At 33.1% G+C, this 27,837-nt stretch overlaps 1 protein-coding gene across 3 annotated transcripts in view; it reads right to left on the reverse strand.

The window, feature by feature from the left end:
* The window catches only part of HCRTR2 (hypocretin receptor 2), a 118,830-nt gene that overhangs the window by 7,969 nt on the left and 83,024 nt on the right, over nucleotides 1-27,837 (reverse strand). For all 3 annotated transcript variants that reach the window (XR_004056911.1, XM_030929219.1, XM_030929220.1), the window contains exons 3-4: nucleotides 22,863-23,106; nucleotides 14,080-14,195 (exon numbers count right to left, since the gene is read on the reverse strand). Coding sequence is in view for 2 of the 3 variants with exons in the window: in XM_030929219.1 (XP_030785079.1) it covers nucleotides 14,080-14,195; nucleotides 22,863-23,106 (360 nt within the window). In the remaining variant the exon portion in view is untranslated. The remainder of the gene's footprint in view (nucleotides 1-14,079; nucleotides 14,196-22,862; nucleotides 23,107-27,837) is intronic.

Here is a 27,837-nt window from a genome sequence, read left to right on the forward strand (position 1 = left end):
TATTTTCTTAATTGTAAGCTCATGAAGATTGATAGGGTTTAGTGAACAGAACAATAAAATTCAGCATGCATAATTTTTTAAAGAGGAAAACGTGCCAACAAGCACAAGAAAAGGCCACCTTAGTTCTAATAAGATTATTCAGCTTTGGTTTTTGTTTCTGTGCTGCAAACCAGTACTGACCAATGTGTCCCTGTGGCCTCTCAGAATAGATGTTCAATGGATTTTATTGCTTTTTACACCACAAGATCAAAGTCTGTTCGATAATCTTTGAGAACAGAATTTTACTTATATGTCCACACAGATAAATTAATATGACATTTCCTTTGACCATCTTCTCTCTTGAAGAGGCAAATGTTAACAAAAACCTGCCCTTAAATGGAAAATATCGGATAAATTATTTCTCTTCTCACTCTGTATGTCTTGTCGTGTAGACAACCCTTTTTACATAGTAGTGGTTCAACTCAAATCTTTTAACCCATTAGTAGGGGAGAGATAGGAACTTTCTCTTCTCTGACTCTCATTTTAAATAGCAATTTTTAAAAATAACTGATGAGAATGAGCAATAGATGCTGGAAAGTTCCAGGAGACTTCTATCATGAAAAGCCTGTATGTGTCTGCTAAATGATCCTGAATTGTTTTCTAAATGATCTCTGAAAGATCAATTAAACTTTAGTGATTCTATCACTAACTGTTCCCCTGAAGGAGAGAATCAACATTCTGCATCTGATGACTTCTGCAACCATTAGAAACAGTTCTCGATCACCTGAGGTTGGGAGTTCGAGATCAGCCTGACCAACATGGAGAAACCCGGTCTCTAGTAAGAATACAAAATTAGCTGGGCATGGGAAGCTGAGGCAGGAGAATCACTTGAACCCAGGAGGCGGAGGTTGCAATGAGCTGATGAGATCACACAATTACACTCCAGCCTGAGTAACAACAGTAAAACTTCATCTCAAAAAAAAAAAAAAAAAAAAAAAAAAAAAAAAAAAAAAAAAAAAAGAGAAACAGCTGTGGTCCCTGACATCAGGAAAAAAATGTAGTGATGCCCTTTTTAGACAATCATCTAAATAAGCATAGAAGATACTGAATCCTGCATTCATTTTGAGGACACATAAATTTCTCCATTGATAAGCTGTCCCGAGACACTGAGAATCCAGAGAAACTCAGTATAACATTCAGAGGAATAACTGACATTACTGAGCTCCAGGAACTATGCATTAGTAATCCTAGTACCTTCTTGTAAATCTCATAGATTTCAATCAAGCAGGCACTGAGAAGGATTAAGTAGAATACATGCACCCCACTTTTATTTCATGATTATAAATAAACTTTATAAATCATATTTAACACAAAAATACACCCTGACAAATGTATTATCACAGTTATGAATTGGAAATAGCATGTACATGATGGACCTTAAAACCTACTCTGTCTTAAAAAGTGTTTGTGACCAGGATAAAGTTATGAGGAAGAGGCACACATGCTACAAACATTAAAGATATCATGAATAAACAATGAATTTGCCAACTTACATGAAATAGACAAAGCCCTTGAAAGACAAAGATGACCAAAACTGACACTGTACGTACAAACCTTGCTACAAAAAAAATCTCCAGTCCCAGATAGGTCCATTAATGAATTCAATCAAACAGTAAAGGATAAGTAATGCCAATCTTGTTCAGACTTTTAATGAAATGTACAGAAAATATAATATTTTTCAACAAATTTCACGAGGCCACATTTATCTTACCAATCAAAGATACGATAACAAAAGACAGCTAACAACTAAATATCCTTCATGAATAGAGATAGAAAGCACTTTAAAAATATGTTATCAAATCAAAGCCTGCAATATATAAATAGGATAATACCATTTGCTCAATCAGATTTATTCTAGCAATGCAGTGTTGGCTTACCACTCAAAAAATCAAGTCTTCTGTCACCACTTGTGGACTTTGAGCCAATACAAGAAGAAAAGAAAAATAAATAAATAAATAAATAAATAAATAAATAAATAAAATGCACACAGATTGGTTCTATTGAGAAGAAATTATTGCTTACAAAGATCATCCTAAAGAATCTACAAAAAACCCACTAGAACTTATAAAAGAATTTAGCAAAAGGAGCAGGACACTAAATCAATAAACAAAAAAATAAATTATACTTCTATATACTAGCAATAAATGGAAAATAAAATTTTAAAGGTTTCAATATCAAAAGAATGTGTTTTAGGCACACATTTCATAAAATATATATAAGTATATATATTTATTAAATATATAATATATTAAATGCATAAGTATATATTTTATTTTATTAAATATATACACATAGATATGTAATAAAATATATGTTTTATTTTATTAAATATCTATGTGTATATATTTAATAAAATATATATATACTGAAAATGATGAAACATTGCAGAGATATAATAAAGAACTCCTAAATAAATAGATTCATTGTGTTCATGCACTAAAAGGCTTAGTATTGTTAATATGGCAATTCTCCCCAAATTGATCTATAGATTTAATGCAATTAATCACATTCAATACCACAACAGTCTGTTTTGTAGAAATGAAAGTACTGATTTTTATTTTTTATGAAAGTGCAAAAGACCTGGAATAGCCAAAACGATTTAAAAACAGAATTTATTCTTTTTTAAACTTTAGTTGCAGGACTTATAAAAACTCATTTCAAGATTTATTATAAGGGTACAATGAGTGTTTAAGTGTATTTGTGATTGTGTGTATCCCAGAGGACTCGTCTGATGTATATATTTACTGGTCAGGGAAGGAAAGGTAAATATTCGAAGCAAAACGTATTCAAATCAAAGCAGGAAGAAAGCATATGAACAATGAAACCACGAACAACATTGCTTAATGCTGCCAAAAGATCAAGAAATAAATTTTAAATATGTATATTCTTTATAAATCATTGGTGATTTTTGTGTAAGCTGTTTCACTATAGTGATGAAAGTTGACACTACATTGAAGTGAGCTGAGACATCAGTGGAGGTGGCCATGAGTGAGAAAAAGATGACAAATGGAAATAAGTCAAGAATTTTATCTGGGAGGAGGAGGAACAAAGAGTTAAGTTTATGGCTGGATGAGTCTGAGAGTTTGGATGATGATTTTTCTTAACGCATAGCAAATGCCTGCTCCATTTGCTAAGTGCTAAGAACCTTGTAGGACAGGTCTCTTTTCTCCTTACCCTATTCTGTAACCCATTACCCACTTCATCATAATGGAGTACAACAGATATTTGGTAGGCACTGGCTGTCTTATATGCAGCAATAATCTCCTTACATTTCCCTGTTCAGCAGGGACCGTGAAAATTTTTCTTGCCCCTTACACTCCCCACCATATGAAGATGACTGTGTTCCAACTCCGAGGGAGTTTTTCACATTAAATTCCATGACTTCCTGACACTTTTTGTTTACCTCGGTACTGCTCTGATAAAAATTAAGATCTGCATGCTAAATTTTTATAATGAGGACTATAATTTTATTTGTTGCTTTTCTTAACATCATTCTCACTATGAATAGCTCCACTTTCAGAGTGTACAGATGGCCCTTATGGGTGACAACTGCAATACCTGGTCTTCTCACTATGCCTCCTGCCCCTTGTCCAACTCCAGATCTGTTGTCTCACAACATTATTCTGTCACACAGCCTATGACTTCTTCTTTGCAAAAAAAAAAAAAAAAAAAAAAAAAAGGTTTTCCCTCTGCTCTCTGGGACTTGATATATGGTTTCATGGAATACGTTCTCTCGTTTTTTGCACGCCTATGGACCATTTTAAAGTCTATAGAAGTACAGAAAAATACTTTAGTCAGAAAGTACAGAAAAAACAACCTGGGGATAGTTCCTATTATAGTCTCTCATTACATTAACATGTCAAATTGTGTGTTTAACCATTTTTGCTTCCCTGTGGTTTCAGCAGCAGAATTTTCTTAAAAAAAAAACAAAACAAAACAAAACAAAACAAAAAAACTTCCGTTTTTAAAATTTTTAAATATCCATAATTTTTGTTCTTTCTTTTTTCTTTTTTAAAAAGACATTTTATTGAGATATAATTCACATACCAAAACCTCACTGCTTTAAGGGGTTCAAAAATGATTTCTAGAATATTCACAGTTGTGCAACTATCACATCATCACTATCTAATTGAGAACATTTTCATCACCTCCAAATGAGGTTCCAAATCCATTAGCAGTCACTTCTCATTGTCCCATTCTGCCGGCCGCTGCCAAGGACAAATTATTTTGGCTCTATATATTTGCCTGTTCTCAATATTTCATGCAAATAGAATTATGTAATACGTGGCCTTTTGTGCCTGACTTCTTTCACTTACTATGTTTTCAAGATTCATCAGTCTTGTGGCACATATCAGTGCTTCATTTCTTTTAATAGCTGAATAATATTATATTGCTTGCATATAGAACAGTTAGTTAATCCATTTATTCATTGATAACATTTGGGTTGTTTCCCTTTTTTGGCTACTATGAATTTTATACTGTTATGAACATTCATGTGTAAGTTTTTGTGTAAACATGCCTTCAGTTCTCTGGGTATATAGCTAGAGATTGAATTTCTGGGTCATGTGATAATTCTCTAAGATTTTGAGGAACTATCAAACTGTTTTCCAAAGCAGTTGCATCATTTTGCATTTCCACCAGCAATGTAGGAGGATTCCAATTACTCCACATCCTTACCAATAATGATTATTGCCTTTTAAAAAAAATCTATCCTGTTGTGTGTGAATAGGTGTCTCATGATTTTGATTAATATTTCTCTAATGAGTAACGATGTTAAGCACCTTCTTATGTGCTTATTGACCATCTTATATCTTCTTGAAGAATTGTTTATTCAAATCTTTGCCTACTTGTAATTGTTTTTTAAATTATTAATTCATAAGAGTTCTTTAGATATTCTGGATACAAATTCCTTACCACAAAAATGACTTGCAAATATTTTCTGCCATTATATGGGCTGACTTTTAACTTTTCTAATGGCGCAGTTTGAAGCACAAAAGTTTTTGTTTTGATAATGTCCAATGTATCTATGTTGTCATTTGTTGCTTGTGGTTTGGTGTCATATTTAAGAACCTATTGGTTAAGCCAAGGTCATGATGATTTGCTTCTGTGTTTTCTTCTAAGAGATTAGCACTTACATATAAATCTGTGATTCATTTTGAGTTAAGTTTTGAATATGGTATGAAGTGAGGTTCAACTCCATTCTTTTGCATGTGGATATACAATTGCCTTAACACCATTTGTTGTAGGGTTATGATTTTTCCCATTGAACTGTGTTAAAACATTTATCAATACTCAATTAATCATAAATATGAGCATTTATTTGTGGACCATGAATTCTATTCCATTGATTTATGTGACTAACTGTATGCAAGTACCACACTGTCTTAGTTACTTTGGCTTTTTATTAAGATTTGACATTAGGAAGTAAGTTTTCCAATTTGTTTTTCTTTTTCAAGATTATTTTGGCTATTCTCTATTCCTTGCATTTCCACATTAATTTTAGGATCAGTTCATCAATTTGTGTCCAAAATGCAAAGCCATCTGGGATTTTAATAGGAATTGTATTGAATTCATAGATTAATTTGAATATTATTTCTATTTTAACAAGATTGAATCTTCCAATCCATAAACACAGAATATCTTTTCATTTATGTAGTCCTTTAAGTTTTTTCAATGATATTTTGTAATTGTATGTGTACTCTTTGTGTACAGATTGAATCCCTTATCTGAAATTCTTGAGACCAAAAGTGTTTTGAGATTTTTTTGAATTTTGGATTATTTTCATATACATAATAAGATATCTTGTAGATGGGACTTAAGTCTAAACCCAAAACGTACTTATGTTTTATAAACACCCAATACAAATAGTCTTGAAACAAATTTTAATAATTTGGGGCATGAAACAAAGTTTTGGTTGACTTTTGATGTGACCTGTCACATGAGGTAGCGGGGGAATTTTCCACTTCTGGCATCATGTTAGCTCTCACAAGTTTGGGATTTTAGAGCAGCTAGAATTTTAGGTTTTGGGATTAGAGATGCTTAACCTGTACTACATGTAATTCAAGGACTGTGTTGGTAACCTTTCTGAGACTGAATATGGTGATGAAGAACAAAATGTTACAGAAATGGACTATTTGATGCTTGAATGGAAATAGCTGACTCGAGAAACTTGTATAATGGTGGACTACTCATTGAAGTTGCTAATAATTATGATTGTAAATGATATTCATGTATAGGACTTGAAAATATTGAAGGAATATTATTTAATTGATTTGATCAACATACTATTTATTTTTAATAATCCAGAGCTATTTCCTTTTCATTATTTTTGTTGCCTATATAGAGAGGAGAACCACATCATTTAGCAGATGCACCTTTTTAAATACAAAAATAGGGTAATTTTCTCCCTGGATCTTTGGTGGTTATGTTAGAATCCTCAGCAATACAGTGAATTCATAATTCTCTTTTTAGGGAATTATAACTGCTGCATGGAATCCATGTTTCTATAATTTCTGAACATTCTCTAAATATACATGTTTATGCTGAAGACCTTTTTTTTTCGACAAGAGTCTAACTCTGCCACCCAGGCTGGAGTGCAGGGGTGCAATCTTGGCTCACTGCAGCCTCTGCCTCGAAGGCTCAAGTGATTCTCATGCCTCAACTTCCCGAGTAGCTGGGATTTATAGCTGGAATTATAGTCTTGCTCTGCACCACCATGCCTGGCTCATTTTTGTATTTTTAGTAGGAACGTGATTTCGCCACGTTGAACATGCTGGTCTTGATCTCCTGGCCTCATGTGATCCTCCCGTCTAGGTCTCCCAAAGTGTTGAGATTACAGGCATAAGCAATCGAGCCTGGACAAAGTCTCTTATTAAGCTCCTTTTATTAAATTTATTTCTAGGTATTTGATTAATTTTGTTGCTATTTAAATGATTTTTCTTTGCTAATGCATAAAAATGAAATTGATTTTTGTATATTAATCTTTCATCCTGGAAACTAGCTGAACTCATTTATTTGTTCTAATGTATTTGTTTTGCAAAATAATTCGTTAGGATTTTCTATATAAAAATCACATAACCTACAAGTAGAAATAATTTACCTCTTATTTTGTGATCTTCATGCCTTTTATTTTTTATTATTGTTAATATTACATCTTGCCTGTTTGCCCTGTAAAGAATCAGTTCTATCCAATATTGAATGAAAATGGTTGTAGCAGACATACTTGTCTTGTTTCTGACTTTAGTAGGGAAATATTCAGTCTTTCACCATTAAGTATGCTGTCAGCTGTGAAGTTTTCATAGATGACCTTTGTCAAATTGAGGAAGTCCCATTCATTCCCAGATGGTTGAGTATTTTTATCATGAAAGCATATTGTATTTTTTTTCAAGTGCTTTTACTGCATCTATTAAGATGATCATGTGGTTTTAGACATTTATTTCATTAATATGATGCATTACATTGATTGATTTTCATGTGTTAAAGGCACCTTGCAATGGTGGGCTCATTCAGTTGATCATTGTGTATAATTATTTTTATATATTGTTGGATTTGATTTGATAGTATTTTGTTGAATACTTTCACATCTATATTTATAACTATATTAGTGTGTAGTTTTATTTTATTGTAATGTCTGTGGTTTTAGTATCAGGGAAATTCTGACCTCATGGAAGGAAATGAGAGTGTTTCCTCTTTTTGTATTTTTTGGAAAAAGTTGTGAAGGACTGGCATTAATACTCGTTTAAATGTTAAGTAGAATTCAATGGTGAAGCCACTTGGGCTTCTCTCTGTAGGAAGTTTCCTGATTACTGATTCAATCTCTATTCAGATTTCCTAATTCTCTTTGAGCAGGGTACAGTAGTTTCTGTCTTTCTATGAAATTGTCCATTTCATCTAGGCTATTTGTTGGCATACATTTTTTCATACTGTCCTCTTATTCTCTTATCTCTGTAATGACAGTAGTGATAGATCAAGCAAAAGCAAATCAAATTGGGAAGATAACTTCTGATGTTAGTGATTTTTGTTTTCTCTCTTTTTTCTTGGTTAACTTAGGAAAAGGTTTGTCCTTTTCTCTGATCTTTTCTAAGTTCCAACTTTCTGTTTTATAGATTTTTTTCTATTGTTTTTCTATGCCTCATTTATTCCCTTTCTAATCTTTATTATTTCCCTCCTACTGTTTTCTTTGGTTTTGATTTTTTTCTTTATTTTTTTAGTTTCTTTTGGTGGAATATTAGGGTTTTCTATTTAAAATCTTTCTTCTATTTTAATATAAATGTTTATACCTATCAGTTTCCCTCTCAGCACTTATTTTGCTGCATTTTGTATATGTATATATGTTGTGTTTTCACTTTCATTGATCTAAAAACATTTTCTAAATTCCCTTATGATTTCCTGTTTTACCTATTGATTATTTAAAAGTGTGATGTTTAATTTTCATACAGTTGTGAATTTCACAAATTTATTTCTATAATTAATTTCTAATTAATACAATTATAATTCTATCATGGTAGGAAAATGTATTTTTTATTATTTTAATTGTTTAAAATGTAGAGGCTTGCCTTAGAGCATATCTTATGATCTAACCTGGAAAATGTTCTATGTGCACATGGGATAAACATGCATTCTTCTGTTTTTGGTGGAGTGTTCTATAAATATCTGTTAAGTCCAGTGGTTTCATAGTTTTATTTAAATATTTTATTTCCTTGTTGCTATTCTGCCTGTTTTTTCTATCCATTACTGCAAGTGAGTATTAACATTTTGAACTATAATTGTCTAGCTGCCTACTTGTCTCCTTAATTCTACTAGTTTTTGCTTGGTATATTTTGGGTTTCAGTTGTTAAATGCATCTATGTTTACAACTTTTATATCTTCTTGATGGATCGACTCCATCATCATTATGAAACGTCCCTCTCTATGTATAGCAATATTTTGTTAAAATTTATTTTGTATAATTTTGGAATAAGCACATTAACTACCTTTTCGTGATTATTTTAGTACTTCTGTTATTTTACATTTAACCTGTTTGTATATCTGATAAGAGGTATGTCTCTGGTAGACAGCATAAAGTTGGATCACGGGTTTTATTATTATTATTATTGGTTGGTTTTTATCTATTATGTCAATCTGTGCCCTTTGAAGTATTGTATCCATTTATATTTAATTTAATCATTAAGAAAATATAATTTATATCTGCCATTTTACTATTTGTGACATATATATTGTATCTCTTATGTTCTTCTATTTCCTCACTACTGCTTTATTTTGTGTTAAATATTTTCTGTATACTATTTTAATTCTTTTGTTGCTTTACCTATATTTCTACATTTTTCAGAAAATTATTTTCTTACTGGTTACACTGGGGATTAAAATTAGCAACTTAATCTAAACAATCTGCTTAGATTATGCCAATGTAATTTCAATAGTATAAAACAAATTTGCTGCAATATAGCTCCGTTTCCTCCTCCTTTTTGAATTACATCTGTATACATTATAAAGTGAATCTTCACAATTTTATAGCTATTGTTTTATGCAGTAATTCTTTAAATCAGATAACAGAAGATAAATATGTTTATTCTGTCTACTGTATTTACCTATGTAGTTACCTTTACTGGTGCTCTTTATTTTTTTGTATGGACTCCAGTTACTGCCTTCCTGATTCTGCCTCTGCAATTGTAATTTGTTTGCTATTTTCTCACACTAGACTGATTTGTCACCATCAACTATTATTTATCTTAAGTTCTCTTTGAAGAGTGATGAATAAAGAGCAGCAGAAAACTTTGTGATAAGAGCTGGGAAGGAGAAGGTCTTTCAAAGCCCTTGAAAAGCTGAACTATAGTTTCAGACCCAAATATCTATTACAGTCCATCCTCAGTACCTCACACCATAGCTGACACAGAGTATGTGCTGAATAAATGTGACATAAATTAACACAAGCACATGATGATTAAGATTTAGTGTTGAATTATATGAAGGGTCTGAACTAGGAAAAATGCTGACAGATAAATGAAAGGGTCAAGCAAGGTAACTTCTTTAAAAAAAAAATAAGTTTTAGAAAATAATCTGTAGAATTTCCTGAGTACTCTGAGTCAAATTGCCAAAAAGAGAGAAAGAGAGAGAGAGAGAGAGAGAGAGAGAGAGAGAGAGAGAGAGAGAGAGAGAGAGAGAATTTAAGTAGTTCACAGCAATGTATTAGCTAATTCTTTTAATGAGGCTTAAACTCCTTGAGAAAGTCAGACAAGGACACACAATTTGCTCACTAATAATATTACACTTACTAATTCAAAAGCACACAACAGATTTCATGCATTTCTGTAATTTTAAGCAAAGAGGACAAGCTCTTCATTTGATGGCTCACTTAATGTAGCCTATGGCACACATAATACCTTACAGCTTTGTTTATAGACACTAACAGTTGGAAATCGAGAGTTGCTCAAGCAGAATTCTATGTAATCACCCATTTGAGGTTAATTCACTTTATTGTGGCTGCTAAAGTGAGTTCAGCTGAACGTGGCATTTTCCATTCCAATCTGTTTTGTAAATGATTTTAGTTTCACAGCCCAAACATTTTACTGCAAATCTTCTGAATCGTGTGGCTTGCACTAATCAGCATAGTTCATGAAAAGAATGTGGATTATTTCTGAATCTGTGATACAATTTATTTTAAACTTTATTTCAGAGTTTGGGAAATTTCAAATTATACACTTAAATGGTGGAAAATTAAATTGTTTGGATTTTGGTGTCACTCATTTATTTAACAAACTTTTTAAAATATTTTCTGTGGCCGGGCGTGATGGCTTACACCTGTAATCCCAGCACTTTGGGAGGCCAAGGTGGGCGGATCACGAGGTCAGAAGAGCGAGACCATCCTGGCTAGCATGGTGAAACCCTGTCTCTACTAAAACATACAAAAAATTAGCTGGGCGTGGTGGTGGGCACCTGTAGTCCAAGCTGCTCAGGAGGCTGAGGTGAAAGAATGGCGTGAACCCAGGAGGTGGAGCTTGCAGTGAGCCGAGGTCGCGCCACTGCACTCCAGCCTGGGTGACAGAGTGAGACTCTGTCTCAAAGAAAAAAAAAAAATTTCTCTGATGGTACCATGTAAACTTTAGGGTAACCATGGTATCATGGTAAAGTTTTACCATATAAAAGTAACAAGACAGATACATTACAACCTTTAAAGAGTTTTAAATGTATGCCAATTTGTAAATAAATGAATAAGAAATTATAAGCATATATTTTATACAATGCACACTAACCAGTAAAAATAAGGAAATAGGGGATATTCTTAACACTGAACATTCCCCAACAAAATCTCAATCCAAATCTAAAACATCTTTATTTCCACATGCTCATTAATTGCTTTTTCCCCTTCAAAAAATTCTAATCCATTTCTACAAACGTTTATCAGAGTAACTGGGCAATAGATTCTCTATGTCCTCTTTTATCTAAACTTCCCCAGCACTTTCTCCTATTCTACTTGGTTTTTCCTTATGAAAAAAGCAACTGATGTGTGCTGAGCATGTGCTATTTCTAGGGGTACAAAGATGACAGCGCGACAATCTTTATCTTAGTAGAGTTGACAGACAAATAAGAAGCACTATATTGGTATTTCCATGTGCATTTAAAAAAAAAACACAGTCACATACACCAATTCAACACACGCTCGTTATTTTAGAAATATAAGTACAATTAGTTGAGAGGCCATTATTAAACAACAACTATTAAGATATTTTGTTTAATGAGCACTTTCTATATTTAGGCACTGGAGTTAATTAATCTAAGCAAGCTTATCCAACCCACCTAATATTTTGTTGTTGCAGTTCTGGTTTTTTTTTTTTTTTTTTTTTTTTTTGGCTTTTAGCAGCCTGAAGCCATGGTTTTTTGTTTCTATCTCTAGTAATAAGCAGAAAATAGGGATGAGGAAGGGGCTTTACTGGCCCAACCAGAAATAGAAACTAAGAACCCACAACTGTGTTTTCTCCTTTGGACACCCCTGAATGCATGTAACAAACCTATGAGGAAGATTGTATGTGACCCCATTTTAAAGTTAATAAAAGGAGTCACAGAAATTTAAGTCATTTACAAAATTCATGTAACTACCAAGTGGTGGAGTGAGGATTTAAATTCATGCAGTCTGGCCCTTGTGTTTTTGACTTCTCTGTAGTGTATCATTCCAGATCATTCATCCCCACCTTGTAGGAAGCTCCCCATTGACCTGTGATGTGTGGTGTCTTTCTGTCAGAGAAGAATGCTTCCCCTCTTCATGGTCAAGTTTAACCACATGACTTGTTTTAGCCAATGAAAAGTGAGATGTAACACATGCTGGTTTGTAAAAGACATTAAGAGAAAATATACTTTTCTTCCAGTTTTCTTTTTCTCTCAGTCTAAGAATGGCATGTGCCAGAAAGTACCATTTCTTCAGACTAGGTTCTGGAATGAGAAAACATACGGAGCACAGTGCCCCAGCCAATCCTCACCACTGAACTGTAATATGAGTGAAACAGAACTGTTGTTGCAAACCACATTTTTTAATAGAAGAATAACCTAGCAAAACATGACAGATACAATAATAGGTACTAGGAAACAGGATGCTGTAGTAACAAACACCCTAAAATATAAGCATTGGCTTCATAGGGAGGTGGAGAGTGCTGAGAAAACTATCACCAACATCTAGAAAATCACCACTCATGTGTCATAATGGTCCACATTTGTTTTTATAGTAACAAATGATGGGAAACAAAATTTTAATAAATGTTGCTACTGGTTGCACTTATAAGGTCATAAAAGAAATGACTTCTTTGTAAAAATAGAGGAAAGGAGAACATTTGAAATTATGAGCCATGTAGTGTTGAAAAATATGAGTGTTGCTCATATCCAGTCAGTGACAGATGATCTTGAAAAATGCTTTGAATAACAAGGGTTGATTTAAAAAACAAAGACACATCCTCAAAGACCAAATAAAGTGTTTGTGAAATATTTTTAATGAATTAAGGTGACTCCAGTAAATCTTTTCAGTTGGATAAAATGTGTCAGAGAAAACTGACTAATGGCATGGCTTTCCACAAGCCTGATAAACTAAATATTGACGATAAGTTTAAAGAAGGAGGGAAATACATCTGTGAGAATTATGGCATTTTAAGATACATTTTACAAAATGTGACAGACTGAGCCACATCCTTTTTGCCTCTATCTTACAAACCTCTAAATGTGTTTGTTGGTGATTTGCTTTGCATCATCAAGGTTTAACTTAAATGTTACCTTTCCTGGATTAGATACCCTTTTAGTACATTTTGCTCGGATTCTCTGTGCTTATATTTAAAGAAATTTTCACCCTGCATCTGACCATGTCCCTTCTCTAGACTATGAATTCCTCGATGGCAAAAAGTAGAATTTTTAGCTTTTTTTTTGTGAGACGTGTATGTGAAAGGTTCATGATATATATTTGAGGAATGAATAACTGAATGAGTGAATACAAACATTCACTGATACAGCAGAATTATCTAACAAAGTGTAGTAACCCCAAATCAGCATTATATAGTTTTTAAAATTATACATTCTGCCTGAGTCATAATCTTCTAAAGAATGAGATATTTGAAGTTGGAGATTTAACCCATATGTTCAAATGTATTAAATAAATCTGATTAAAAATATAACCATTTAGACTTACAGTCTTAAAAACTCTAAAGGAATTTTCATTTGCTATTTCTCAGAGAAAGCGAAATTAATGTTATGCCTACACAAAAGTTAATCAATCACAGATGTTAAATTTTGTTTAAAATGTAAAGCACTTTATCAGGTTATAAAATACATTTGCTAAATATTACACTAAAAATACCTAGACGTATTTCTATGTCTAGGTTCTCATTATTTTAGAAGAACACACAATATAATACTTTTCTGAACATGTTATGTTGGTTCAATGTATTCTTCAATTTTGTTTATACATGCATCCTAAAAAAAAAACACGGGCAAATTATTTGGAAGGAATAGCAAATAACAAATTATGTGTGGAGGAATAACACACACAAATTATTTGAAACTACATACCTGTCGACACCAGAGTTTACGAAATATTTGCAGATAAGCCAACACCATAAGACACAGTGGTGCCATATATGTCACCAGAAAGAAACAGATGTGGTACATCTTGGGATAAATTTCACCTGGGATGAAAATCAAAACAACAAAAGCTTACATTATAATTGATGGACTTTTTAAAAAGATACATGTCAATGCTTTTCTTCAAAGTACATATTTACCTTTTATTTGATGTCATTGTCATATTATATATGCAAAGGGGAAAATAATTCATAATATTTAACAACTTACCTTTACTCAGTATATGTGTACACACATACCAAATGTAAACTCTTAATTTCACTTAGTGTACTCAGATAAATAACAATTAGTTATTTCTTAGTTTGTGCTACCCAAAGTCAAGTGTTCACTTATTTAAAGGCCCTTTATTTGACTTGATTACATCTGGCTAATTAACAAAATTAATTTGAGTTGTTCTAAACTTTCATTTACAAAAAGGGACATGACTCAATGAAAACCTGATAAACAATGCTTTGGTTAAAATCGGAAGAAAATATAAACTCAATTGATTCTTCCTTATTAGAATGTAAGTTCCCTGAGAAATGGGAGGCTATTCCCAGTTGTATCTCCAAATACAAACGTGAAAAAAATTTTGAAAACTAAATACGATAAAAATTTGACAATGATTCTTTTTGTTGACTTATTGGAACCTATACAAAATTCCTTCTTAAGCATAGTATGTCTGTGGTGTGTGTGTGCTTTTATTAAAAATACATATATGCACTTTTAATAACAAGAATTTTAAGGCTTTATAACATTAATTTTCTCCAATCCAATATGAATATTTTCTCACTTGTTAAGCATAAGCATCTCTAGGACTGCAGTAATTTTTTTATTTATCATTAATCCTATGTACACAGATGATACACATCACAGATTAGCCACTTACGAACAAGTCGATTAATGACTTCATGGCATTGTGGTTTAATATTTTAGCTTTTGTAAATTATATTGATTACTAACCTTGTAAATGCTTTAGAAGATATATATATATGTTCCCTAAGTATTATATATTATATGTTCCCTATTTTATATATAATATATATAACTATATATTATATATAGGGAATCTGAATTTATTTATGTATTTATTTTAAAAAATTTTTTATTCCAGTAGGTTTTGGAGGAACAGGTAGTGTTTGTTTTTATTTTGATAGGTTTTAAGGGAACAGGTGGTGTTTGGTTTTACTTCAATAGGTTTTGGGGAAACAGGTGATATTTGGTTACATGAATCTTCAGTGGTGATTTCTGAGATTTTGGTGCATCCATCACCCATGCAGTGTACACTTTACCCAGTCTGTAGTCTTTTATCCTTCACCCCCTCTCCTACACTTTCCCCTGAGTCCCTGAAGTCCATTTTATCATTCTTATGCCTTTGCATCCTCCCACTTATGAGTGAGAATATACGTTGTTTGGTGTTCCATTCCTGAATTACTTCAATTAGAATAATGGTCTCCAAATCCATCCAGGTTGCTGGGAATGCCATTATTTCATTCCTTTTTATGGCTGAGTAGTATTCCATGGTATATACATACTATATTTTCTTTATTCACTCATTGATTGATGGACATTCTATATTTTTCCATTTGCGAATTGTGCTACTGTAAACATGTGTGTGCAAGTATCTTTTTAGTATAATGACTTGTTTTCCTCTGGGTAGCTACCCAATAGGGAGATTGCTGGATCAAATGGTAGATCTACTTTTAGTTCTTTAAGGAATCGCCACACTGTTTTCCATAGTTGTTATACTAGCTTACATTCCCACCAGCAGTGTAAAAGTGTTCCCTCTTCACCACATTCATGCCAATGTCTATTATTTTTTGGCTTTTTGATTATTTGATTATGGCCATTCTTGTAAGAGTAAGATGGTATTGGCCAGGAGCAGTGGCTCATGCCTGTAATCCCAGCACTTTGGGAGACCAAGGCAGGAGAACCTCCTGCAGGAGGTTGTAGAGAGCCAAGATAGCACCACTGCACTCCAGCCTGGGTGACAGTGAGAGGCTCCGTCAAAAAAAAAAGTACTTTGGGAGGCCGAGGCGGGCGGATCACGAGGTCAGGAGATCGAGACCATCCTGGCTAACACGGTGAAACCCCGTCTCTACTAAAAAAATACAAAAAACTAGCCGGGCGAGGTGGCGGGCGCCTGTAGTCCCAGCTACTCGGGAGGCTGAGGCAGGAGAATGGCGTAAACCCGGGAGGCGGAGTTTGCAGTGAGCTGAGATCTGGCCACTGCACTCCAGCCTGGGTGACAGAGCGAGACTCCTTCTCAAAAAAAAAAAAAAAAAAAAAAAAAAAAAAAAAAAAAAAAAAAAAAAAAAAAGTAAAGTGGTATTGCATTGTGGTTTTGATTTGCATTTCCCTAATTATTAGTGATATTGAACTTTTTTCATATGTTTGTTGGTCATTTGTGTATCTTCTTTTGAGAATTGTCTATTCATGTTCTTAGCCAACTTTTGATAAGACTGTTTGCTTCTTTTCTTCCTGATTTGTTTGAGTTCCCTGTAGATTTTAGAAGATATTTTTTATACTATCTAGTATTCAAATATATCATAATGGTCTATCTAGTTTTACTGTAGTGTAAAAGAGGAAAGAATATATCCTGCATAGATTCCATAGATAGATATTAAATGTAATAACTCATTATAATTCTAATTGAATGCTAACACAACAGAGGTGTTTTGTTTTTCTTCTAAAAATTACATACTTTATTTTGACTTTTCTATTGGCAAGGAGATTTATCCCATATTATTATTGAGGAATAATGCTATTACCTCTATGCATTTTATTCTTTTCATTACTTCCTTTTTTTTTTTTTTTTTTTTTGAGACGAAGTCTCGCTCTGTCGCCCAGGCTGGAGTGCAGTGGCCAGATCTCAGCTCACTGCAAGCTCCGCCTCCCGGGTTTATGCCATTCTCCTGCCTCAGCCTCCCGAGTAGCTGGGACTACAGGCGCCCGCCACCTCGCCCGGCTAGTTTTTTTTTTTTTTTTTTTGTATTTTTTAGTAGAGACCGGGTTTCACCATGCTAGCCAGGATGGTCTCGATCTCCTGACCTCGTGATCCGCCCGTCTCGGCCTCCCAAAGTGCTGGGATTACAGGCTTGAGCCACCGCGCCTGGCTTCATTACTTCTTAAAAGGGACGTAGAAGCATGAAAGCTCGCTTACGTGATTAAATTTGTGATAAGGGCAGTTTATAGTCAGGATTAATCAATAATAATAAGCATGATGATTGTGATAACAATAGATAATATTTATTGAGCAATCATGATTTGATTCTTGCTGAATATATTTTCACATATTTATGAGTTTAATATCCTCCACAATCTTATTTCTATAGCCTGTCTTTCAGATGCAGTTGAGTTTGAGTCTAATGTTCTCCATATTCAGCCTAAACCCATCTACTCTTTCAGTTTAGATGTCTTTATCTGCTGCAGTCTTCAGGGGGGTCAGCAGGATGTATGTGTTGGCAGGTCTAAGAGACCAATTTGAGGTGTCATTTGTAGTTTCTCTCTGGCCCAGGTAGCACTCACCTACCTCATCAGTTTCTAACTTCCTTTAAAGTTGATCCTGTAAAACAGGCCAGTTACATAAAAAGTGATAACATTTAAGTATTTCTGACTGGAGGAATAACAAACAGTCTTTTGCTTTGAAGTGCCACAGCCTACACAGCATTTGTTGGGCCAATTTCAAAGGAATCTGAAAGTGACCTCGGCACTTCCCAGGCACCTAAGAGGCTTTGAACTTTTATTTGTTTTGAAGAAGTGTCACATGAGCTTTCCACATTAAAAAATCTATATAACTTTGAAGCTTACGTACCTCTGAAGCCCTGATGTCTGTGTAAGACAAATTGAGTGGATAGAGGAAAGCAGATTTGACAGGTAACTTTTTTCCACTGCAGCTATGGATAGCATCACTGTGATAACAGTTTGGCGTTTTGAATAGATGGTAGCAAAAGCTCCCTATGTGGTCGGTATATTTATGAATAATTAGAAAAAACATGTAATTGACTGCTAAATGCACATTATGATAATGAACACTGATATGGAAAAAGATCAAGCAAAATTATACTTCCAGGGTAGGATAGATTGTTTTAATAAGGAGATTATAATAGATAATTGGGGAAACATGATAGTCTTAAATTCCTCATTTCACACTTAGAGTCTAAGCTGATTAAAAAATCAGATATGCCATTGAAATTTTAAATTATGTGTGATGAAAATAAAGTATTTCTGCACTTCATAAGCAATGTCTTCAATGTATTTAAGACATTTGTATATAACCTAGAATATAGCTACACAAACTTTGTTCCACATACACATTACTTTAATTTTAAAAAGTATTTTAAATATTGATAATCATTAAAAATTACTGTTTCTACTCAACTGATGAATAAGCACAATCTAAATAAATGTTTTATATATATATATATATATATATATATATATATACACATATGAAACTAACTAATAAGGAAAAAATGTGGATCTTTAGTCTTTGAAATCAGAGATTAAAGAGTCATATCATATATTTGACAGACAAAACTTAATTTCTGTCAGATGAGTTAAGGTTCATTATTCAGCCAGCATGTTATCTTAATTATCTAGAAACTACAAACATTCCTCTTTCATGGTACACGTATCAGGAATTCAGTGAACAAATAAATTAAATATAATTTCCCAATATTCAACTTGACTGTCTTTTCAAAGTTTAGGGGTGCATTAAATTTACCTGAATGTTTAATATGTTTTAATATCTTCTCCCTAACAAATAGGTTTAATAAATCTTCCCATTAATAGACATATACACATATTTATATGCTTTCAAACCTCATAACAGGCCAGATGCCATAATTACTTTGACTGTAAAAAGGGTTCCAGTTTTTTAGCCCACCAAAGAACAATTTCTCAGTAATATTCAAAAAAAGAGATATTACTAATCTCCAGTGTTCAGAACAATTGACCAACAGTACATGATAATTAAACTCTGAATGAATGAATAGTGAAGAAATTATAACTTTGATTGAGTGTATAAAAAGAGTTATTTTCTTTCTTTTTGGAGACAGGGTCTTGCTCTGTCACCCAGGCTGGAGTGCAGTGTCATGATCTCGGCTCACTGCAACCTCCTCCTTTCGGTTTCAAGCTATTCTGCCTCAGCCTCCTGAGTAGCTGGAATTACAGGCACCTGCCACCACACTGGGCTAATTTTTGTATTTTCAGTAGAGACAAGATTTCACCATGTTGGCCAGACTGGTTTCGAACTCCTGACCTCATGATCCACCCGTCTCGGCCTCCCAAAGTGCTGGGATTACAGGTGTGAGCCACCGCACCCGGCAAAGAGTTTCATTCTATAGGATCTTTCCTGTAGAACTATGCATTTACAAACCAAGCAATCAAGAATTGTGGGTTAATTCAAAAACTTTAAAAGTATAAAATGATGAGACTGAAGCAAACAGTGAACACATACAAATATATATTTTAAAGATTATTAAAATAAGTCTTAACATTCTTTATATGTTCTTGAGTGTTGTGTGTGTCTGCCAGAAATCATGGCTTATGGTTCTTTTCAGGAAGAAGTAATGGGCAATAATGAATATAATTAGTTTTAGAAATCATTTATCCATATATAATTAAATATTTCTGATAAATTTTTTAGTTAGACAGGGTTTTCAGTTATTTTGCACCATGACTAAAACAGCATTTACAAAACTTTTCCAAAAGTTATTTGATAGATATGTATCAACTGACGAAATTGCTTTTCTGAATTTTTTTCCACTGCAATATTGGTTGTAGGATAATTATGATATCACTCTCTATTTTTATAACTACATTGTTGATTTAACTTAGAATAAAGATAAGAAACAGATTATGAATTAATCTCAAATAGAAGGTATTTTACAATAGTTTTTAAAAGTAGGCTAAATGACAGTTGGCTTTTAAAAATGTTTGAATTCAGAGAGCCGACACTGTAAAATATACTTTCTTATAGTTTTTTTAAGTTGTGACAATCACACATATGCAAAGGTTTAACATTATAAGTTGAACATGGACTTATAAATAGTTCACATGAACAACGATTTTACATGCTATGTAAAAATCATCATAATAAATGTCTAATAAAAAAGACAAAAATCTGCTTTGAATTATTTTGTGTTTCTTAAAAACGTGAAGTTATTAGCAATTTCATTTAATATTTAAATGACTGTAGAGCTTTTATTAAGTTGGATTTTGTAGATAATCACTTCAATCCAATAATACTTAACTTTAGTGTTTATAAACACTGAATTATAGGCTATCATAAAATTGCCTTCAAATAGTTTTCTGAAATGACTTCTGTAGGGTAAGTTTAGATTTTTATGTATTCACCAATCATTTTCTTTTTTTTAATGAAAATGTCCATACTAGAGTTATGTAATAAAATATCAGAGTAGAAATGAGTTTTATGTATTTATATTTACCACTCAGAAGTAATTTAAACATCATACATCTGTTTACTTAATCATAATAACTGAACAGGATTCCATGGCATTGCAATCTTTTGTTAATGGAGGTTACCATTACTTGATTATTCAGGGAAACATTAAAAAAAAGAAAAGCTTATAAAAGCAACCCATAAACATATAAGCGAAACTAATTGCTAGAATATTAGAGAAAATACTGCTGACACATATTGAAAAATATTTTTATATTTTATCTAATTGCAATATCTATAAAACTTAAGGAATCTCAACTTACAAGTTGGAACCTTTAGGTTTAAATGTACCTATTTGCTTCATAATCTTGAAAAAATAATATAATCTTTCTAGGGCTAAATTTAGTCTTGAATTTAGTACAGGATTCTGAGAAAGACCTTTTTAGGCTTTCTAAATATAAATCAGTGTAAAAGAATTATATAAGAGACATGTCACAGTCAGTCCCCAACCCATCTTCTTTCAAAGCTCAATTATTTAGACTACCTGTCCTGATGTTCCAGAAACTACAAGTTCTGACTCACTTTCTCTCTTCTTTGTAATGTAGTATCTATGATGTGGATTTTCTTGCTTTCTGGACATCATTTTCCCTCTTCTCAGTCTTGATAATTGTTGCTTATCTTTAATGTTTTGCTGGAATGTTAGCAGCTCCTCCGTAAACTTTTGTTCAAATGGCCAGAACTGAGTGTGTTCTCTCATTTGTGTTCCCAGCACTTTGTGTATAAATATATTAAAATACTGATTATCCTATGAAAATTTGTTTATTGGCCTTTGAGCCTTATTATATAGAGTGTGCTCCCTTAAGCAGTCTGTTTCTCTCTAGGTGGACACAATGCCTGACATGTACCAAGTTCTCAAGGTGTTGTTTGAGCGTTAAATAAATGGAACATAAGACAATGAATATTGCTACCATTTTGAAAATTTCCATTTATTTTGTTTTTATCTGCACTATTAATTGGGAAAATTGGAAAAACCTAAAAATGATCCAGAGAAAAATATAGCAAAAAAAAGTTTCAATGTTAAAAAGGAAAAGTAAATCCCAATAAAAGAGAGATATTTGATATTTGGTATAATAGATAAAGCAAATTGTAAAATTTTAGTTATTATAGGTCTTACAACAATATATGAAATAATCTCAACCTCTCTTAAATATTATCTTGCTGTAGATATATCCTGTAGTATATGCCTAATATATCAGTGATTGCCTTTTTTTCCTTGCAGTGTTCTAATACAAACACCAAGGTAGGAAATAACAGAACTTCAAAGATTACAGTATTTAAGAATATTATCCATAATCAATCCCTAGTGTGCACTGCTTGTTTTGATAATTCTTTCTAATAAAAAACAATTTTAATGTATGAATTCCCTAAAAATGAGCCATTTTAGTATACCTATCTAGAAGAGGTCAGATTGTGGTGGTGTTTTTTTTCAGATTACATGTGATATATTGGAATCAGTGCATGCTATGCTGAAATGTAGTTATTTTATTTTGTCATTCTTTCCTGTGCCCGGATTTGTGCTAGCACCAGGTGTTGATAGCAGTGTTCTCACTGTTACACAAAAACCTCAGACTGACTTCTAAGAATTTCGAACCAAAGAAACATAAAGCCTTCAAACCAGATCATTTAAATTTCACATCATACATGTCAGATGGGAAACCAGATTGATTCATAATTAATATAATTCTTAAACTGGATAATAATTATGCTCGTAACAAAACTCACCAATTGAATGTATTATGAATAGAGAAAACAAATTTGTATTATTTGACTTAGAGAACCACATGCTGACTCTGGTCATGTTCCCAGGACCATGTGACCCAGGACATGGTCTTAAAATGAAAAAATTCAGTTGTATTTGAAGCCCATTAGGGACACTGACACTAGACAACACAGTGTTGAACCATCTTTTAAATCATGGATCATTCCAGAATACATAATTGGATTTGTATTCCATATTGCTTTTTGTTTAAAGAGTTTAACAAAAACTAAAATAACCAAATCTTAATTGCAGAACAGTCTCCTTTCATTTCCTATCTGAAAGATATGAAAATGAGAAAATAGTAGATAACATTTCCAAAGGATTCAGATAGGTAGAGTTATTCTGTGAAATTGTTTTGAAATTCAAGTTGGTTTTCATGCTCTTGCAAAACTGTATTCACAAATGTCAATAAAATATTTAAGCCCAGCTTTACAATGGCTATGCTAATCCAATTTTCAATTTGCTGCTGTAATATAAATGTCAGTTCATGGGCCATAAGGTACTTACCACCCCAGCGCTCATCACACACTGTAAAGAGGGTGGTTTTATTGGCTAAGCCCGGGAACATAGAGCTGCATTCCATGACGATGGCCTGAGGAATCATTATAATGCAGGAGACAATCCAGATGATGACAATGCTGTTACGGGCCCGCTTTGCTGTGCTCTTAAACATCAAAGGGTGACAGATTGCATACCACCGATCCAAGGCGATACAGCTCAGTGTGAGGACAGACACAGACACTGACACGGTCTAGAGAAAAGAAAAATCATAGTAATAGAGAAGCACCAGCTGTTAAAAGAGTTACTCTTAACATATTTACTATATGAGAAAGGTAGTCATGACATAAAAGCAAATTCAAAGTTGCCAAAAAAAAAAAAAAATGCATGCAAGTCCTTTCTATTTAAAAATAAATTATATCAAAAAGAAAAATGAAATATTAGAAATATATTTTTAAATGCATGTTTATTGTTAAACATGAAAATGTATGATGAAAACTTGGCAATCTTTTTTTTTATTCCAAATGTCTTAATTTAGAATATGAAATTCTTTAAATAATTACTGTAATTATTTTGTCCTGTAACTTTTCCATTGATTGGAAGAAATCATACCCTCATATAGAAAAAATAAAATAAAACACATATGTTTAGTCTAAACTGGAAAAGCCTCACTTATAAACAATAATATGTCTTTCTTCTAAATTATCATATAGATATTTGATTGAAATTATATTTAATTAACATTTTTAATTATAGGTAGCTTATTTCATATTTTCAAATAATAAGGGCTATTTGTACATCAGTGCATTTCAACATGTAGCACCCAAGGAAAGTTATGAGTCATGTTAAAAGAGAATTCTGTATGCAAATCTCCTTATGACAGTTTGCTTATTGCTAGCCTAGGCAATGTGACTCCAAAAACTAGAAAAGTTCACCCAGTCAAAATTTTTATATCATTAACAACACCACAAATCATTCTTTAACTTGGCACTTTAAGGAAATAACAACAGCACCAAAAAAAAAAAAAAGAAAAAAGAAAAATGTTAAAAATGTCTAGATCCACATGATTAGTTGATGTAATTACGTTCGATGTGCTCTCTTATACTGGATGAAATATTGATTCTGATATCAGTCTCAGAATCCCCTCTCCCTTTAAAAAGACTTTTGATTTCTTTTACAGTTTTTTACAGATTGTTATTTATTTTTTTTCAGCATGTATAAGGTAGTAAATTATTCACTTAATTTGCTTATTTATCATCTGTTTTCTCTATTGGAACAAAGCTCTATGGTAGGAGGGACTGCTTCTGTTTTTTTCACAACTGTGTCACCAATATCTGATACAACATTTGATGTCCATTATGCATTTAATAAATATTTTCTTTTTAACTTCTATTTTAATTTCAGGGGTACATGTACAGGTTTGTTACATAGGTAAATGTCTGTCATGGGGTTTTGTTGTACAGATTACTTCATCACCCAGGTATTAAGCCAAGTATCCATTGCTTATTTTTCCTGATCCTCTCTCTCCTTCCACCCTCTACCCTCTGAAAGGCCCCAGTGCATGTTGTTCCCCTTTATGTGTCCATGTGTTCTCATCATTTAGCTCCCACTTATAAATGAGAATATGTGGTATTTGATTTTCTGTTCCTGCATTTGTTTGCTAAGGATAACAGCCTCCAGCACCATTCATGTTGCTGCAGAGGACATGATCTCATTCTTTTTTATGGCTCCATAGTATTCCATAGTGTATATGTACCACATTATCTTTATCTAGTCTATCATTGAAGGACATTTAGGTTGATTCCACATTTTTGTTATTGTGAATAGCATTGCAACGAATGTATACTTGCATGTCTTTAAAACAAATATTTATTAATCTATTAATAGTGGTGAGCCTTAATTGAAGACAGTAGATGTAGTCCAGTCATCTCCCTCTATTTTTCTGTCCTGGTTATATTGATCTCACAGTATGTGGAAAGGGTAGATATCTCTATCTTTTACATGAGGACCTTTCTTGTTGATATGTTGATTATAGGCACAAATGAGTGAAAGAGATCTAAGAGCCAGTGCAACAGTGCAGGAAGTCTCTGGGCTGTCAGGATGATCTATCTGTTCTCTCTCTCTGATCAGCTAGCTGCACACTATTGACTCACTCACTTTACAGCTTTGGGCCTAATGTGTGTGTTGTGTGCTGTGTGCTACGTGTGTGTGTGTGCTAAATGAAGGAAATCAACAGGATAAGATTCGTATCAACTATGATTCTTTTGTTTCTCTATGGGAGAAGCAGAAGAGTATAGTTGGAATCAAGTCTGCAACCAGGTTTTCTGGGCATGAATCCCATCTGACTTACGGAGTGATCTTAGGGAGGTTATTTAACCTCTCCATTCCTCGGTTTTCTCATCTGTAAAATGTGGATGATTAATAGTACCTAACCATGGAATTGTATGGACAGTTAGTTGAGAGGAAAATGTCTATTCCAGGGCTGGCATATAAGTGCTGTGTGTTTGCTATTACTTATGATTATAATAATAATTATGACAATGATTATACTATTAGTTTTATCTTTCATTCTTAAGCTTGAAATTCTATATTGTAATTGGAACAGATAGCTTTTCAGAGAAGAATATTCATAAAATTACAAGTGAAAGCCTAACCTTTGCTAAATTATTAGAGACTAATATCATTTTGAGTGTAATTTTAAAGGGCTGGACTCTGTGAGAATGGGCTTAAGTTGATTAGTGACTCCTGGAAATTTCTTAGTGCTACCTTAGAGTACCCTCAACTTGCTTTCTCAAACCAATCTCACCTTATTCTCTACAACCTCCATTCCTTCTCTGCAAATAAGTTAAGCACCTCGGGCCCCTCAATACCATTGCTAACCTGGGAATAGAACTATGGTTGTATAGATTTGCACAGTAGCCTTTTCATAGCTTCTGGGCTAGAGATATATTGATCCTCTCTAGCAACTAGAAGTACAAAGTGTTCATCAAGGCTTAGTAATTTATAATCCATTAATCTAATCAACATGGATAAATGGGATAGATGTAGCATTCAAATATGAATGTCATTTCTAGTGTTTCCTAATGCCATTAGGTCATAATGATCAATTCATATCAGTTCACTTGAAAGACTGACATCCAGCACCAACAGTGACCCAGGAAGCACTGCCCTTCATCACACAGAAAAGTGGGGAATATGCTAGTGTGATTTATCTAACAGTAGAATGAACCAATCCATTGAATGAACCCTTGACAATCAGTGAGTTAATATTCATTGTTTGAACTACTATATTTGCTTGTGCATTTGACACATTAATATACAATTACGTGCAGTGTATAAAATTTTCTTGGAGGTGATATAAAATTGCATTTTATCATGAGTAATTATAAGCGAAAGTTTTGTTATTGCTTTTAACTTCTAAGAGTGTACTTCTGGGTATCTTTTTCATTTGGATTCTGATATTAGCTCAAGCCAGTCTAATAGTAAATCATTTGAGAAATGAATCTAGTGTGGATTATGAATGTTGAGAATAAAGTGGAGAGATAATGGGAATTTTCTTCTGCCTTCAGGTACTTGGCCTTTGACCTATACTATGGGCACCCTTCACATCGGGTAATATTTGGAGATTTCCTTTAGTAGAGAAGTCCACTGTTTCATACTAGCAAATAGATATGTCAAGGTGATCTTAAATATTCACTATAAGGAGAAATGAAAATTTTGCCAAATCACAGATTTGGATGATAAACACTAATAGGTAGAAAGGTTGCAAAGTATGACTGAAAGAGAGGGAGCTTGTTTGACTACCCATTGCCTACCTCCCACATCTCACTTGGCTTTTTTTTTTTTTTTTTTTTAATATTTTCTGTGTAGAAATTCTTCTGCAGTTAAAAAAAAAATCACTCTGAAAAAGTAACCAATGCTATTGTCATTGTTGGAAGAGAAGTGAAATACACGATAATTATTCAGCAAATAACCAAATACATATTAATTGTCTTGGAGTTATACAATTATTAAAGATACAAAAGAGTCATTTTAATTATTTGGCCAAGCTTTATAACATTTGTGACACTTTTAAGATTTTTGTGCATTTGCCAATGCGTTACAGCATATCACTCATAAATCTAAAGGCTGTATTGTATTTAGAAGAAAAAGAACATATAAATTATAGCAAATTAGTAAATGCCCAAATAATCTAAAATGCAACCAAATAACTTTAAAATGTGGCTGGGCATGATGTAATGTGTTTTAAAATATTCAGTAAGACATAAATATCATATCAGGGATATAAGTCATTCATTTCAGAATGTCACAACTAGGGAGAAAAACTGCTCAAATTTAAATTATATGTTTATTGCCCATTGGCACTGTTCATTGCATTTGGGAAAATTCTATGAAAAATGAGGCAATAAATATCAAGAATTTTGAGATACTAGTTTTACCCATGCACGAATCTCTTGGTGCATTTACACCTTTCAGTCAAGAAGTAATATTGGATGGTGTAACAAATGGTTCTAGTCTTTTGCATCATGTGATTACCCAGTAGTTTTTTTTCCTTGCTGTATGGAGAAGAGGATCAGCTAAGGAACTGATTAGATCAGACACTGTGTGTAGAGAGGCAGACAGAATTCTTCCAGAGATGAGGATGTTCCTTGGACTGTAAGACTTGTTAAGTAGTTCTGCTGTGTGAAAGGGGACTGTCAGTGATTGCAAGAGACACCCATGCCCTGCATCACTAGCTGGTTAACACTGCTTCCATTCTGTCCTCTAGTGCAAATACTCACAGGAAACTCTGAGATGCCTGCTCTGCAGAAAGCTATCGCTCTGCATTAGCACATGATTGTACCTGCCCTTATCACTTCACTTATCACCAGGGAATCTTCTGGTTCACAGAGAGAACACGAAATGTTCCCAGTCAGTTGAAGACTCTTGGCAACTGCAGCCATACCAAAACTTAAGAGAATCCTCAAAATAGTCTCCTGGGTAG

The sequence above is a fragment of the Rhinopithecus roxellana genome, chromosome 4 (assembly GCF_007565055.1).
Source record: "Rhinopithecus roxellana isolate Shanxi Qingling chromosome 4, ASM756505v1, whole genome shotgun sequence".
Classification (NCBI taxonomy): domain Eukaryota; kingdom Metazoa; phylum Chordata; class Mammalia; order Primates; family Cercopithecidae; genus Rhinopithecus; species Rhinopithecus roxellana.